This window comes from Notothenia rossii (genome assembly GCF_949606895.1).
Source record: "Notothenia rossii genome assembly, chromosome: 1".
NCBI classification, from domain to species: domain Eukaryota; kingdom Metazoa; phylum Chordata; class Actinopteri; order Perciformes; family Nototheniidae; genus Notothenia; species Notothenia rossii.
The window spans coordinates 85,566,467-85,580,714 of NC_136912.1; the positions used below are offsets into that span (position 1 = coordinate 85,566,467).

Sequence of the window (14,248 nt, forward strand, 5' to 3'; positions counted from 1 at the left end):
TTTTCCAGATAATTATCTCGAGTAAAACATTACTAATTGAGGAACAATTCAAGGTTGAAAGCATAAACTGCAGGGAAATAACTTTTATTTTTATTTGAACCAATGTGAAAAGAAATGGCATACACACAGCTTGTTGCTTTTACATATTTTTGGTCAACAATAACGTTACCAGCCATCAGATAAGTAACGTTTTCTATCAAAGTCCATGTTCAGTGGTTCGGGTTAGCTAGCCATGTTGCTATTCCACAGCTGGCTAGTTAACCTACTTAAACCCATTTGAAACAACACAAATAAACCAGTCATGTCAAGCACCGACAAAACCCATGCGAAGGTTAAAGGCAACTGTCCATCACAGCCACCCTGTAACTAGCTGAGTGTTAGCTGTGTAGCAGAGGAGACTCATGCCCCTCAACATTGATGACTGAATCATATTATGCGGCAAAACACTCGTTCAGAGCGACTCGACGGACAGGAATATTATCACAAAACATGGTTCAATTGTTGATACAACTGTCATGTCATAACTAATGTCAATGTAGATGTCGGATTAGCTTACCAGCACAGGAGAGCTACAATGAGGCACACCAACAAAACACGCAGCCTCTTCATTATCTTCCCGCGGGGACCAACATCCTCGCTCTTTGAGGTTTTGTCTTATCTCTCTCGTCTACACAATAAACCAAAGACAAGCTGTTTTTGTTGGCTGGGGCCCTGTGTTAATTAGAAAGGCGTAAACGACTGTCTTCTGTGGCTAAAACGCTCACTAGAGGTATGCTAATTGTCATTGTGCGGACCAGTTGTCCGCTTCTTTTTCAGCTTGCGACTGCTGTAAATGGGTCGCTGTTCGTCGGTAAATTCAACCCCTGCTCCACGTCCGACCAATCAAATCAGAGCTTGGAATGTGTAAACCAATCACAGAGCACGTAGCAACGTCGTGGTTTCAACAACACATCCCCTGGACTGATGATGAGTAAGTGACTGTGCTGTGGAGCCGGACGCGTCACCGATATCTTGATAAGCAAATCACTAATGCATGCAATGTTTTTCAGTTGTTGCTCAATCTTCTGATGTCAAACTTTGCAATAAGTGACTAATGCTGATACCTGTGTAGTGTGTAAGGGCAATGTATATGCAACTAGTCCAAATCACTTGATGAGGTGTGTGAAGAGGAATCTGTACACTGTGTACTTTTTGCATCATAGCCTTAAAAACGTCATATTGTACATACATACCTCAAAACATCCTGAAAGGGATTAAAAAAAAGATAGCCATTTTTTATTAGAGTTCAACGCTCACTGAAATAAACATTAACTTTATTGTTCAATCTGTATTGTGTATTTCTCATATAAACATGTATCAGTATATTTTAACCTTCTAGTTTTCAGTTTCAGTGTTGTTGCTTTTATGTTGACCTTATCCATGTGCCATTCAGGTGAAAGGTGGAAAGGGGGATATTTTAAAGTTCAACAACAATATTATTCGCCCCTCCATTCTTCGACATAACCCCTCCTCCATTTCCCATATGTCTCCCACAACAGGATTTGCATTGGAGAAATGTCATAATATGTGGATAATATAGATAAACATGAGTACCGTTTTTGTTTACTAATGTAAAAATGCTCCATGTCCAGTATCACAGATGTACCAGATGCATGTTGATGCTGATGTTTTTTTGGTATACTTAATTTAAAAAAATGTATCAAAATGTAATCACACATTTATATTTAAAGCCAATCCTCTAACTTTTTAAAATGTATTACTTGTATTGACAAACTGTAGCTAAAACATAGGATCTAATTTATGCTATGTTACTCCATCGTTTTATCAACTTACTCCACATGGCATAGATAAACTCATGGATGCATAATAAGAGAGATAAACTACGTATCCCAGAGTGCAATTTGAGAAGAGCCCTACACATCTGCCTGCAATTTTGTTGTTGTATCTAATTTAGATCTAGTGATGACAAATAATCTAAACCAAAGTAAACCCAATAAAACAGAGAATGAATCCGTTATTGTTTGAAGTCAAACTAAATATATGTTTTTTGTTTTGATCAGGCAGGGTCCTTAGCGTTGCCCCGTCAAGTGAGATCCAGAACATTTAACAGAAGTTAGTTTGCGTTACTAGCCTCTCCTTCACTCACTCATCTTTTAAGCTCCTGTAACACCTTTTTTCCCCTCTTTTGGACGTGTAGGCAGGCGGACTTGGCTATGGAGGTAGGCCGGGTGATTGCGTGTGCCCTGTCCGTGTTCGTCGCTCTGTTTTCGGACAGGTTTTTGCTGGTGGCTTCCTTCTCTCAGTCTATGGACAGCGACTTCACTTTTACTCTAGCCGCCGGTCGCAAGGAGTGTTTCTTCCAGACTATGAAGAAAGATGCCTCACTGGAAATTGAATACCAGGTGATATAAACTCTTCTTAATTACAATTATACTTTAATACATTGTAACGTAAGCTGAGCAAACCACCTATTTATGTCTGGACTGTGCCAATTCAATGATAACCCCTGAGCCTGAGTCAACATTGACATAACATTACACTTTTAATATGGTACTGTTATCGTTTCCTGCATATTGTGGGCCTCATTTACAGGTTTCATTAATGCAAACCCCTTATAAATGACCATATAATTTATATGAGAAAGAGAACCAACGGGTTATGTAGCTCACACCTCTATGTTCATTTGGCTGGGAACCTGTTTTGCCTGTTAGTATACACAGTGTACTACACTGCATGAGTCTGACTCTGGTGGTTGTAGTAGTTAGGTAATGTCAGGGAGTTTACATAAATTGCCTGTGGGAGACATGCCGAGCATTTTACACGTCTTTTGTAGTGTCTACCCTGGAGCACAAGGTAGAATAAAGGGGGGCCTAGATAGAGAAACTAGAGCTCCCCACATTTAATATACTGATACTAAGATTCATTGATTGATTGAAGTTAATAATAACCCACATATAATCTTTCAGTATTGTTTCTATGTCTTGGTTTTCAAAATGTACTCTGTCCCATTAACTTTCAAGTGTGATGTCCTACATTTTCCACAGGTTTTAGATGGAGCAGGTCTCGATGTAGATTTCTTAATTTCCTCTCCTTCTGGTCAAGTGCTGTTCAGTGACTACCACAAGTCCGATGGAGTACACACGTGAGTTACATAGGTCCTCTTAGTAACATGCATGACTGACACAGATGCATGTGTAAGCTCTTACTACCTGTGTTTCCCTCCAGTGTTGAGACTGTGGATGGAGACTACATGTTCTGCTTCGACAACACTTTCAGCTCTGTCTCCGAGAAGCTCATCTTCTTTGAGTTGATCCTGGACAACATGGAAACAGAAGAAGAACAAGACGACTGGAAGGCGTACGTCCAGGGAACCGACATACTGGACATGAAGCTGGAAGACATAATGGTGAGGGTGCAGAGATAGACCATGTGTTATGTATTAAATATTCAACTTGACATGCATATTCAAATAGATAATCGTACAAAAGGTTTGTTTGTGTAGAACCTCCTTAGAATGAATGGCACTAGTGAGAAGTTGATTCAAAGTGTTGGCTTATTCTTACCGGGTGTTTCGGACTTTGTCCCTCTCTTGTTTGCCATGATATTGTCACTGTGCCACCTATGCTCTAAAGATGACATAGGAGGTGCAAAGTGACCCAGCAGGCAGTCAATAAAAATGGCATGCAGTGTAACATATAAACGCTGGGGGTAGTTCCACCAAGCCGCACTGCACAGCAAGGTAAAATGTTTATCTTGATGACGGCTGCAGCTATTTTCAGATCACTGTGACTCTTTCTGTTACTTAGTACCACCCTTTTCCTGCAGTATTTCTGACTGATCTACCAACCAAATAGAGCAAAACATGTCCATATCTGGTTGAGTAGACCTAATGAATTTCCTGTAACTTGGTGGCCCATTGCTTTTGCTTTTGCTTTGCAAGTGGATAGCTACTAATGTCAAGCAGCAACAGACCCTAAACTCAAAATCCCAAAGATGCCGATAAAAGCTACAAAAGTACTGAAGGTTAACCACCGTTAGAAAATAGCTTTGTCTGTAGTCTCTAGTACATGACTGCATCAGTAAGCTGTAGAGAGGAAACACATGTTGGCACAGCACTGCTAAAATCAGACAAACCTGGTTGCATGGAAAAACCCTTACACATACAAAGTCACAAGGAGAGTGTCCCAAGAATAGACATTGTCATGAACCCTCACCTATTGGCTAAGGACAGCCATTTGTCTCAGCTTGCGCCACAAAAGCCTGCAACGGCTCTTCAACAGGAACTGCCGTAATTTGTGTCAGAAGTCCCATAAGCCTCCCTCAAAAGACAGGAAATGTATCCTCCAGCTGTGCAGGAAGTTCATTTCTCATATAATTAGGGAACATACCTAACTAATTTAAAGTTCCTATAGATCTGACTCTTATTTCAATCACTCTGCTTTGTAAATCTATACGTTTTTAAAGATTTTAGTGTCATGGAGAAGTAATGTTGAAAGTCTTCAGATTCTGTCACCCTGACCTGTGTGTCTCCTCTCCTCCAGGACACCATCAACAATGTGAAGGCTCGGCTGGGCAAGAGTGTGCACATCCAGACGGTGCTGCGTGCGTTCGAGGCTCGTGACAGAAACATCCAGGAGAGTAACTTTGACAGGGTTAACTTCTGGTCCATCACAAACCTTGTTGTTATGATGATGATAGCGGCGACCCAGGTCTACCTTGTCCGCTCACTGTTTGAAGATAAAAGGAAAATCCGCACATAACACCACCCCGAACGAAAAGACGGACAGAGAGAGAACGCCCTCAGACACCTTTTTGGGATTTTTTTTTCAACTGGTTTCCTACTTTTAACACAAGATGTCCACCCACACACACAAACAGACATTTTGTCTTATTAATAACAAAGGGTTGTTACTCTGGTCCACTGGAGTTTGGTGGCCAGGATTCGCTGGTTTGGAACAGGAACTTTTAACTGTTGACCCCTCTGCTTTGCAAACTCCTCCATGCTACAGAAAAAGTGTCTTTGTCTCTCTCTTTTAAACTTGTATATTGTTTTATAGTCTTCCTTAGTGGCTGTAATTCTTTCAAAAAGTGACAAGCACAGCATAACAAGCATGTTAATGATATGAATATGTTTTCTTACAGAGCCTAAAGTTAACAGGCCAGTGGCCAATTGCAAAAATGTCCTCTTTGCCTCAGACATGTTTTTATATGCGATAGACTAGATGAAGAAATGATATAGTGGGAAGTACAATCAGTTAGACGGCAAGTCTTCCCTAGACAGATGTTACTTTAAAAAAGATACTGTTACAGAGAACCCTCAGTGTTTCTTCCATTGCCTTGAACATTTCAGTTATATCTAGAAATTCAGACAGATTTTCCCTTTCATGCCAATACTGAAATGAAAGTCAGACATGCTCTTTAGCAATCAAGGGGCCATGGATCAAGGGGCCACATCTCATTAAGACTTCTGCCCCCCTCTCATTTGCATTGATTTGTGGGCTTAATGGCAGCTAGCTCCACTCCTCCGCTGTGAAGCTCAGTGCTGCTGGCAGGTGTCTGCTTACAGCCACCTACTGTGTGGAGATGTGGAGTCTGCCTGTTTCTCTGGTGACTAAGTCTATTTCTATCTTCCCGACACCTGGAAGGTCATTACCACTGCTTTATCAGTGCACTGCTCTGTTCATTATGCACGGGCCACTTACTGCCTTGGCCACGTCAGCGTTCTTTTACAAATATTTCTGTGAATTATTTAGGATATTGACATACTTTTATTAGCCACCATTACAAGCTATCTGATCATTGCACTGCCTCTGATGCCACAGAACAACTTGTGTTTTGTATTCATATTCTTTAGAGCATTATCTGTGGGCCCCAAAGTGTGTTTTTACGATAATGGGGGGCCAATCAGAAACCGGTCCTCAACGTGTTCTGATGTGTGAGTGAAGGAAGCAGCTCTAGAGATTTGTCTGTCATTGATTAAAAGAATAATTAAGTATTAAGACACTGCTGTGGATTTTCAAAATGGTTGCTGAGAGAATTAGTTTTATTGTTAATTCTGAGCGTCACAGGTGAAACTTGGTAACCCACTACCCTCCTGGAAGCTTCATGTTGCCATCTTCTGATTTAACCTGAGCTGTAAGATAAAGAACACAGTGAGTTCATGCCTAGTTCAACGGCCTTACGTTGAAAATAAGACCGTTTTTACACAGTTTTGCCGTACATGTTGTTTCTCCCTGCAATAACAAATGTGATGCTTTTTGAGTGTAAAAAAAGAATCATCCTAAGCCTTTGTTTAAGTGCGTTCAACCATTCATTGTTATTCTGCCCGCCATTATCTCACTGTGGTTTGCAGTTTTTAATTTAAAAGTATGTAGTGTTGGATTTTAATGTGCTTCAGAGTTCTACAAAAAATAAAGAAAACAAATATTTTTATGTTGCTGAGTAGAAGATTTTCAAAGTTTCTGGGTCAACTTTAGAACTGAAAAGTATTTTTTACTACCCCGAAGGAGAGGTGGAGTTGGAGGGAATGTGACGTTAAACATTTTTTATTCAACTTATGTCCTGTAGTTGTAAATGTGTATAAATTAAACAGTAAAACAGTCATGCCTTTTTCTGACTCCCGTGTTCCACTATGTTTAAACATGTTGGTTATTGTAACGCTAGAGACATCCTATCAAACTTTTGTGTAGATACCTGTAGGGGAGCTGGAGCTTCTTCAGCATACAGCAGTTCAGGAGAAGTGGAAGTGACCAAATTATTTAGCTTTGGCACATTTTGGTTTCTTTTTGTGCATCTCGAGGTGCAGAGCTCTGATGATGAGACAATCCTTCAGTGCAGAGCCCGAGCCCCCCGCCATGCACAGCGGACGCAGCCTAGGAGAACTGAAAAAAGAGAAAGTGGTTTGGGGCTTGTTTTCCTAACAATTTTACACTTTTATTCAAATACAGGCACTTACTGGCCTATCAGACGCTGTGTGGATGACCCAATTCTTCTGGAAACCTGGTCTCCCTTTACACATGATATCCTCAACTAAAATCAACGATGGGTGATATGTAAGAGACAACGAAGCATCAGTTAACAACATCTGTAAGAAAATGTAGGCTAAGCTGTTGTATGAAATGTGCTTTTTCTATCTTCTAAATTGAAATGCAAGGTTAAAATGAGGTTCCCAACCATGGTTTCTTTCAGTAGGAAGAATTTACCATGGTGCTTGGTGTTTGTGGCTCCTTTGACTCTGACCTGTGAGGTTTACAGGCGGCCTGAATTGTCACAAAGGAGACAGAGGCCTTGGGTGGCCTTTCCACTGAGTTGCTCCTGTTTGAAAGAATATAGATGAGGGTTATCGAAGGGTACCACACTCAATACGATGAAAGTATTGCAAAGTGACACAAACCTTCAGTGACATGTGAACAAGTTATACATTACATTTTTGCAGACTTCAGGGTCTGTTGGTCAGAGAAGGGGCCACGAATATCCAACACCGCCACCTTGTCAAAGTAAAACAAAAGGAGGACATTTTTGGTATGCAAAGTGAGGACGATCATCTTCCTATGTCCATGAAAACACGGGATCAGATATACACTGCATTTAGAAAAGTGTTTAACAACCAGTCATTAAATGTGTGTTTTAGCAGGGCTCCCTGAGGTTGTAGTATTGCATTTTAAACTTTTCCCATAGAATTAGCTTGTTTTGATTCTTTTTGTTGTTTTATGTTTTTTTTTTTTTTTAATGGAGGCATCATTATATTGTTTTATCATACTTCATTCATTTGTCTTTTTCCGTGAAAAAAATACATGTATTTTTATTTATTTTCATTTTAAAACAAATAAACAAAGTGTAAAAAATATGAAGTTGTTTATTTTTATATTGTGTATTCAATAGATATACTCTAAATACATATATCTTAAACTATTGATATGTATATATTCACTGTTTTGTTTATCTTCTACAGTGGATATGTATATATTTACTGTTGTTTCTTAATTTTCTATTTTATTTATTTTTGCATTAGGATCAATAAAATATATCGAATCTAATACAATCTAAGAAGTCATCAGTATACATTTTACAGATGCTGTTGTCTTTTCTCTGATCATCCACCCACAGGGGGCGTCTCTGGCTGAGAGCTCTCATAAAGTGCTCACTGCTCACTTCTCTTCCGGCTTTGTGACAGGATGAGATTGTAGCATCAGCGCTGAACAGAATCCCAGCTCAAGTAGGTGGAAAACCTTTAGAGATGTGTGTGGAGACTGTTAAACTCAATCATCAATGTATTCGTGTTCATAAACACACATGTACGTCTGGTATATGTGTGCTTTTATTATCGTGCTACAGCCGGAAGTACCGATAGTTTCATGCTAGCAGCAGAGCAGCACTGGTTGCGAAAGTTAAAAGTTAAAACCCTGTTATCATCCCATTCTTAATTAAATCAATAAATTAGATACAGAAATTACATGACAAATAACTCATTAGCTTACAAGCCAACATTTGGGAAAAAAAACGTTGATTAATCTGTTAAACGTTGACGTCCACCTGCTACAATGAGCAATAATTCCCTTGTAAAATAGTATCTGACCTTATCATAATGCGCAAGACGCACTCAAAAGATCCAGTGTGTAGGATTCTGTAGCATCTAATGTGGTTCTCAAACTTTTTCTATCAGGCCCCCCTTTGGAGAAAAGTCAGGCCCCCCAAACACAAATAGTTAGGCTCAGTGGCGGCGCCAGAGATTTATTTTGGGGGTGCTGTGGGGTAGCTTGACGTTTCATAGAGGGTGCCCAAACCTTTAAGGTTTCCCATTAATGTACCGGTCGCTACAGTGGAATTTTCTACTGCAACAATCCCCACGCATATACACAGTGTGACAGTTACAACGAAGGCTCGATTATCAGCTCACGGCATATAGGTGTAAGCAGAGGTAAAGTGCTATTTTTATAGGTGGTGTGTGGACCTCACATAGGGGGGTCCAGGGTCAAGCTCCCCCCCGGGAAGATTTGTTTTTAAATATTGAAGTTAAATGCATCAATCTGGTGCACTTTGAGAGCAAAATGAAGAGATCTATGGATAAATCTCTCAACACGTAATAGTACTGTACTGCATCATATTATTTTCGAATCAATAATTTTTTTAATTATGATTTCCCTTTTTTTTAAACCATTTTTCCTCCTGGTCTCTCGCGCCCCCCTGGCATGCCTCTGCGCCGCCCAGGGGGCACTTTGAGAACCACTGCCCTAATCTGATCTAACTATATTCCTTAATTTAAATCTTGATTTGTTTGACCACAAATGAAAACCTTTATTTACCTCTTTATTATTTAGGCATTTCAAATGTAGTTTAATTGTTTAGCAGGTCCAGAGAGATCCAGACTCCCTTTTGTCTATTCTTTACTATCCATACATGTTCTTTAATTAAAATACTTTATTATTATGGAACAATTACTGTATTTGCTGTTTATAATGAAAACTGGAAAATGTATACCGCATTTAATACATATATTGATGTGTATTCTTTCTCAATATATTCACAATAACAACGATACTTAGTTTCAGGTGATTGCGCGATAGTGAAAGCATAATAATATGTGTCATATTAAGAGGATATTCAGCTGGGGATATGTACAATTATTGCTCATAAATGTGACTGTGTTTATGTTTGTGTGATCAGGGTGATGGGGCCTGACGGAGCCCCGAGTCCAGCTGTGCCCTGGAGGAAGGTGCTGTGGGAGCGGCAGCCGTTCCCTGACAACTATGTGGACCAGCGTTTCCTGGAGGAACTACGCAGGAACGAGGGCATCCGACAGTACCGATACTGGACTGTGGTGAAAGAGGCAGGCTTTGTCGGAGAACAGCTGTCCTGTGTGGCCATTTTTATCACCCTCTGGCTCTACATGGAGCAGGTAAAGCTTTAGAAAACTGTCTCGTAGAACACACTGTGCCTTAAGGCCGGGGTTCCCAAACTTTGCCATGCCAAGGACCCCCATATAGCATTATCGTCTGTCGGGGACCCCCCTGTTGCAATTTTTTTTTTAAATGATGAGTACATTATGATGGAGAATATGACAAATTAATCATACAGCTTAATACATTTTCTTAATATATATTTGTATTAATAATTAATAATCAGTTATTCTTCTAAAAATGTTTTTGATAAATATCTTTTGTTTGTCATTCATTACATTCATTGTGTCTTCTGTTATAAACATTCTTAACACAATATTAAACAGTAATATCAAAAGTAAACATATTTTTAAAGCATTTTTAAAGTGATTTCTGTCTTTATAATATTATATAATTTTGAACAGTAATATGAACAATTAACATATATTTTTAGCATTTTTGAAAGCTACTTATGCCTTAATAATATTATATATAATATTCAACAGTAATATTAACAATAAACATATTTATATTCATATATATAAACATCAATATTTGCTACATCCGTGCTCTCATCCAGCTGCAGAGCGAAATATTCACTAGCTCTCACTTGCTCCAAAAGCTGAGCAGATACTCAGTTTCACTCTCAGTAGAGGCAGCTCGATTCTGATTGGCTTGAAGAAAAAAATGTAACTTTAAAAAAAAAAAAAAATCCCCTTTCCCTCAAACTTTGCGTGACCCCCCTGGCGCCAGCTGGTGGCCCCCCGGGGGGTCGGGGGCCCCACTTTGAAAAACACTGCCTTAAGGGATAGTTCAGATTTTGGAGTGGAGTTGTATAAGGTACGAAGTCATAGTCACTGTTTTACCTAACGTAGAAACAGGCAGCTGTGCCGGCACGGGGAGCTAAGCAAAGTACTGCTGTGGACACGGGCAGCAGCAAAATGTATTTAAGGCACGAAATAAATAAATAAGTTGAAGTGTACAATATCTTTTGAATATTTTCAAAGCTTTACTTAGCTGACAGACAGCCCTTCCAGATTGGGACCTGAATGTTGAGACTGTTGTGTTTTAAAGAGTAAGTTTGAATTTCCAAAGTCACATAATGACAAAAACAAATATTGCAACAAACCTTTATGGATGGATATCTACTGTGGGTAATATAACTATCACCTTCCTGAATAAATAAATAAATACAATAATTCTACATTTATGTTGTGCTTTCCTCCCAGGGTCAGCTGTCCCCTGAGAGGCTGTTATGGAGCAGCCTTATCTGCGCTCTGCTGGGTTACGGACTGCACCAAGCCCTGATGTCTCAAGTGCAGTCGGGCTGTGAGCCGCGGAGCCGTCTAGCTGACTTACAGAGTGCCACTATTTTTCTTTCCTTTACCTTTGGCTTCTCGCCAGTTCTGAAGACACTAACAGAGTCTGTGAGTACCGACACAGTGTACGCCATGTCTGCCATGATGCTGCTTGCCCACCTGGTGTCGTTCCCTTACGCCCAGCCCTCCCCCCCAGGCAGCCTCTCCCTGAATGCAGCCCTGTTTGCCTCTGTGTGTTTGGCCTCAAGGTTACCTGGGGCTCTGCACACCTTCGCCATGCTCAGCTGTGCCCTGCTGGTGTTTGCCCTGTGGCCCTGCCTGCTGCAGAGGCTCAGGGAGAAAGCCCCGAGCCACTTCACAGGGGTGTGTGTCGGAGTGTGTTTCGCGGGAGTGGGTGGTCTGGGGTCCCAGTGGCCAGGGGGGGCTGTGCTCTTAGCCCTGGCCTTGGGGAGTGTTACATTACTCTGCCCCCTGCTGCTAGTTAGACTGCAGAGGCACAAGGACAACATCCACGGACCCTGGGATGAGGCTGAGATTCAAGAGGATCTCAATCACTTCCTTCACTAATGGACACAGCCGAGATAAGCACACAGGTGTATAGCTGACATTTAAAGCTGCAAGACAACTGAGAATTGTATATGGATAACTGTCAGTCTGCAGTATTATGCTGCTGCTTTCAACTGACAAATGTTAACTTTGGTCCACATCTGACAGCCATTACAACTTTTTATACTCTTACAGTGAAAACTAAGATGTTTTTAATGCTGCTACTGTCTTTAAACTGTTGATCTCAGACATGTAATGGAAGATATCAACTGACATGCAACTTACATTACTGGATATTCCAGTTTTGCTTGCACCAATTTAATATAAGTGATATGTCAATATATGTGGGGGATGTTTCTATGTTTTTATAGATTGTGTACAGTTTGATGTTGTTAATTAAACTGACAGATCCAAAGTGTTTAACCCAGGGAATTGCAAAATATGTTACAATGAAACATTTGAAATTAAAATGAAGGGCAATAAAGAAAGTTTAACCCTGTGTGAGTTCTTTTAATACAGTTCTAAGGAATTACCAGAAGTTTATTTTACATGGACAGCAGGTTACAAATGTTGATCTAGAGCTGAAAGAATTAATCCATTAGTCGATAAACGGGAGAGAAAAGTTTTTTCAAAACCGATTGTTTTAGTAATTCTTCGTGCACAAATATTGATACACTGCCATTATTCTCTGATTACAGCCTCAACTGAGATGATTTATTGCCCTTCTTTGTCATAAAACAAGGATTTAAGTATATATTGGTAATATATAAGATATTAAAATATGTGATGTTTGGCTCTGTGACTTTGTGATGGTCATATCACAGATTAAATGAATTAATTTGATTAACTGAAAAAAAAGATTGCCAGATTACTCGATAAGGAAAAATGTCAATTCACAGCCCTAATGAAATGCAAGTCTTAACTATATTTTCAGTTTTGTAATGTTCTCCAGTTTTTACTTCCAAATGTGGGTAACAATAAAAACAATTCTTCTATTTCCGGTCACACCCCGTAGTGACGTCACGTTGCCGGTTAATGAAAACCACCTGTTGTATTTTCCGTGCTGCCTTACAAACCTCAGCCCACAGAGAGCAGTAGTCCTCTGCTTTGACACACTAACTATTTAATTTACAAGAATAGTAAGACGTTTCACCTCCATGTCGCTAACTTATTGTCATTTGTGTTCAACATCCAATGTGAAGAAGACTGGAACTGTAGCAACCTTTGTTTATTTTTTGTTTTTGTTTGAATATCAGCTAACGTTACAAGAAAAAAAACGCTATCTTTTTCTTTTGATTATGGCTTTCCTTTAGACAAAATTAAAACTCGCTACAAATACAACTAATTGTTTAGGTTACTATTTGTGAAACAATGTCATGAGTGACGAGAACAGTTTGATACTAGAGAGCGTGAATGGAGCTTTACGTGCAGTAAAACAGTATGTGTGATGGACGCTAGGTGTCATACCTTCGCCTCTCCTCTCCCCGGCTTGTTTTGAAATGTTACAGCGGGCCTTGCTCTGGGTTTTGCCCGCTGTGGTGGCGCCATTTATCCACAGATGAAGCCCGACTTTGACACACAGTTCAGCCGCGCTGCTGGTGACTCTGCGTCCTCCCTTCCCCTCAGAGAACCGCACTTCCACAAAAAAGCAAAGGAAGCTTTTGTAGGTTCCTTTGCAAGTGCGTCGTAGTAACCACGCGTCACAGTCCAGGTTTGCCAGAATACATTTTTGGGTATAGATAATGAGTTCTAAAGTTTTGATTTGATAAGGTTTTATTTACATTGATTGGAGGCTAAATGGATATTGGTAATAAGACACCAAAATCAATTCAATGTCAGGGGCCCCTGTATAATAAGCCAAAACTACCACTATTAAACCTTTGGACACTAAACAAGAAACAGCTTTGGTAGGCTGGCTCCGATTCAATTTCTTATCCCACAGAGAAATAATTTTTGGTCCAGTTGTCCAGACATAAGGAAACAATGAATTCCACAATAAAAAAACAATAGAATTAGGCTACTTTAAAACACATTCATACTCATAATAAAACACATTCGATCCCATTGAGACTGAGACAGAATAAACAATAAGGTCAAATAAAATCCCCATCCAATATAAAGAAATCTAAAACATCATATAAACATGCAAAATAATTCTTGATAAAGCTGTATATTACTGTTTGATAAAATAGTACTTTATTATGTTTGAGTCTCTTTCACCAGGGCCGGGTTGCTTTTGAGACTGCAGTTGGAGTAGAGGGGTAAACTATCCTGTAAGATTTTTGTTCCTGTTTTTGTTGGATGAGTTGTCTATAGGCTAGTCTACTGCCTGTTTCTTGGTCAATGTACTAGGTTTTCCCCACTATACTGAATTTTAGCTGCAGCCTGTCTTGGCCCATTTTTGTGCACTGGTTATGAAATACACACATACGAAACAAATACAGAACTCGGTAAAAAATATTAGTAGAATATCACAGTTCACATTATTATTTGAAAGCTTGCAAAAAG

The 14,248-nt window shown here is 39.7% G+C and overlaps 3 protein-coding genes and 1 long non-coding RNA gene across 7 annotated transcripts in view; 2 read left to right on the forward strand and 2 right to left on the reverse strand.

Moving 5' to 3' along the window:
• suco (SUN domain containing ossification factor) overlaps positions 1–846 on the reverse strand; it is a 43,108-nt gene extending 42,262 nt beyond the window's left edge. For all 4 annotated transcript variants that reach the window (XM_079675790.1, XM_079675789.1, XM_079675788.1 and 1 more), the window contains exon 1: positions 557–846. In XM_079675790.1, coding sequence (XP_079531916.1) covers positions 557–609 — 53 coding nt within the window. In that variant the 5' untranslated portion in view covers positions 610–846. The remainder of the gene's footprint in view (positions 1–556) is intronic.
• A 1,233-nt stretch (positions 847–2,079) lies between these two features.
• On the forward strand, positions 2,080–6,603 carry tmed5 (transmembrane p24 trafficking protein 5). The gene is made up of 4 exons (XM_079658111.1): positions 2,080–2,402; positions 3,045–3,142; positions 3,226–3,406; positions 4,542–6,603. Exons 1-4 carry the CDS (start codon positions 2,214–2,216, stop codon positions 4,758–4,760), a joined length of 687 nt encoding a protein of 228 aa, XP_079514237.1. The 5' UTR covers positions 2,080–2,213; the 3' UTR covers positions 4,761–6,603.
• LOC307024200 lies at positions 6,271–7,835 on the reverse strand. The gene is made up of 2 exons (XR_013803862.1): positions 6,956–7,835; positions 6,271–6,881 (listed from the first exon to the last, which is right to left on the reverse strand). It is a non-coding gene; the product is annotated as an uncharacterized lncRNA (long non-coding RNA).
• Positions 7,836–8,106: 271 nt separating this feature from the next.
• Positions 8,107–12,239, forward strand: pigc (phosphatidylinositol glycan anchor biosynthesis, class C). Its single transcript, XM_079658100.1, has 3 exons — positions 8,107–8,215; positions 9,664–9,895; positions 11,105–12,239. The coding sequence occupies exons 2-3, from the start codon at positions 9,668–9,670 to the stop codon at positions 11,759–11,761; spliced, it is 885 nt and encodes a 294-aa protein (XP_079514226.1). The 5' UTR covers positions 8,107–8,215; positions 9,664–9,667; the 3' UTR covers positions 11,762–12,239.
• The last annotated feature ends 2,009 nt before the right edge of the window (positions 12,240–14,248 follow it).

Coding starts and splice junctions, on each gene's coding strand:
- pigc (XM_079658100.1), top strand. CDS start 9,668: ATGGGGCCTGACGGAGCCCCGAGTCCAGCTGTGCCCTGGAGGAAGGTG. Junction 9,896..11,104: donor TCTGGCTCTACATGGAGCAG/GTAAAGCTTTAG, acceptor CTTTCCTCCCAG/GGTCAGCTGTCCCCTGAGAG.
- tmed5 (XM_079658111.1), top strand. CDS start 2,214: ATGGAGGTAGGCCGGGTGATTGCGTGTGCCCTGTCCGTGTTCGTCGCT. Junction 2,403..3,044: donor CACTGGAAATTGAATACCAG/GTGATATAAACT, acceptor CATTTTCCACAG/GTTTTAGATGGAGCAGGTCT. Junction 3,143..3,225: donor AAGTCCGATGGAGTACACAC/GTGAGTTACATA, acceptor GTTTCCCTCCAG/TGTTGAGACTGTGGATGGAG.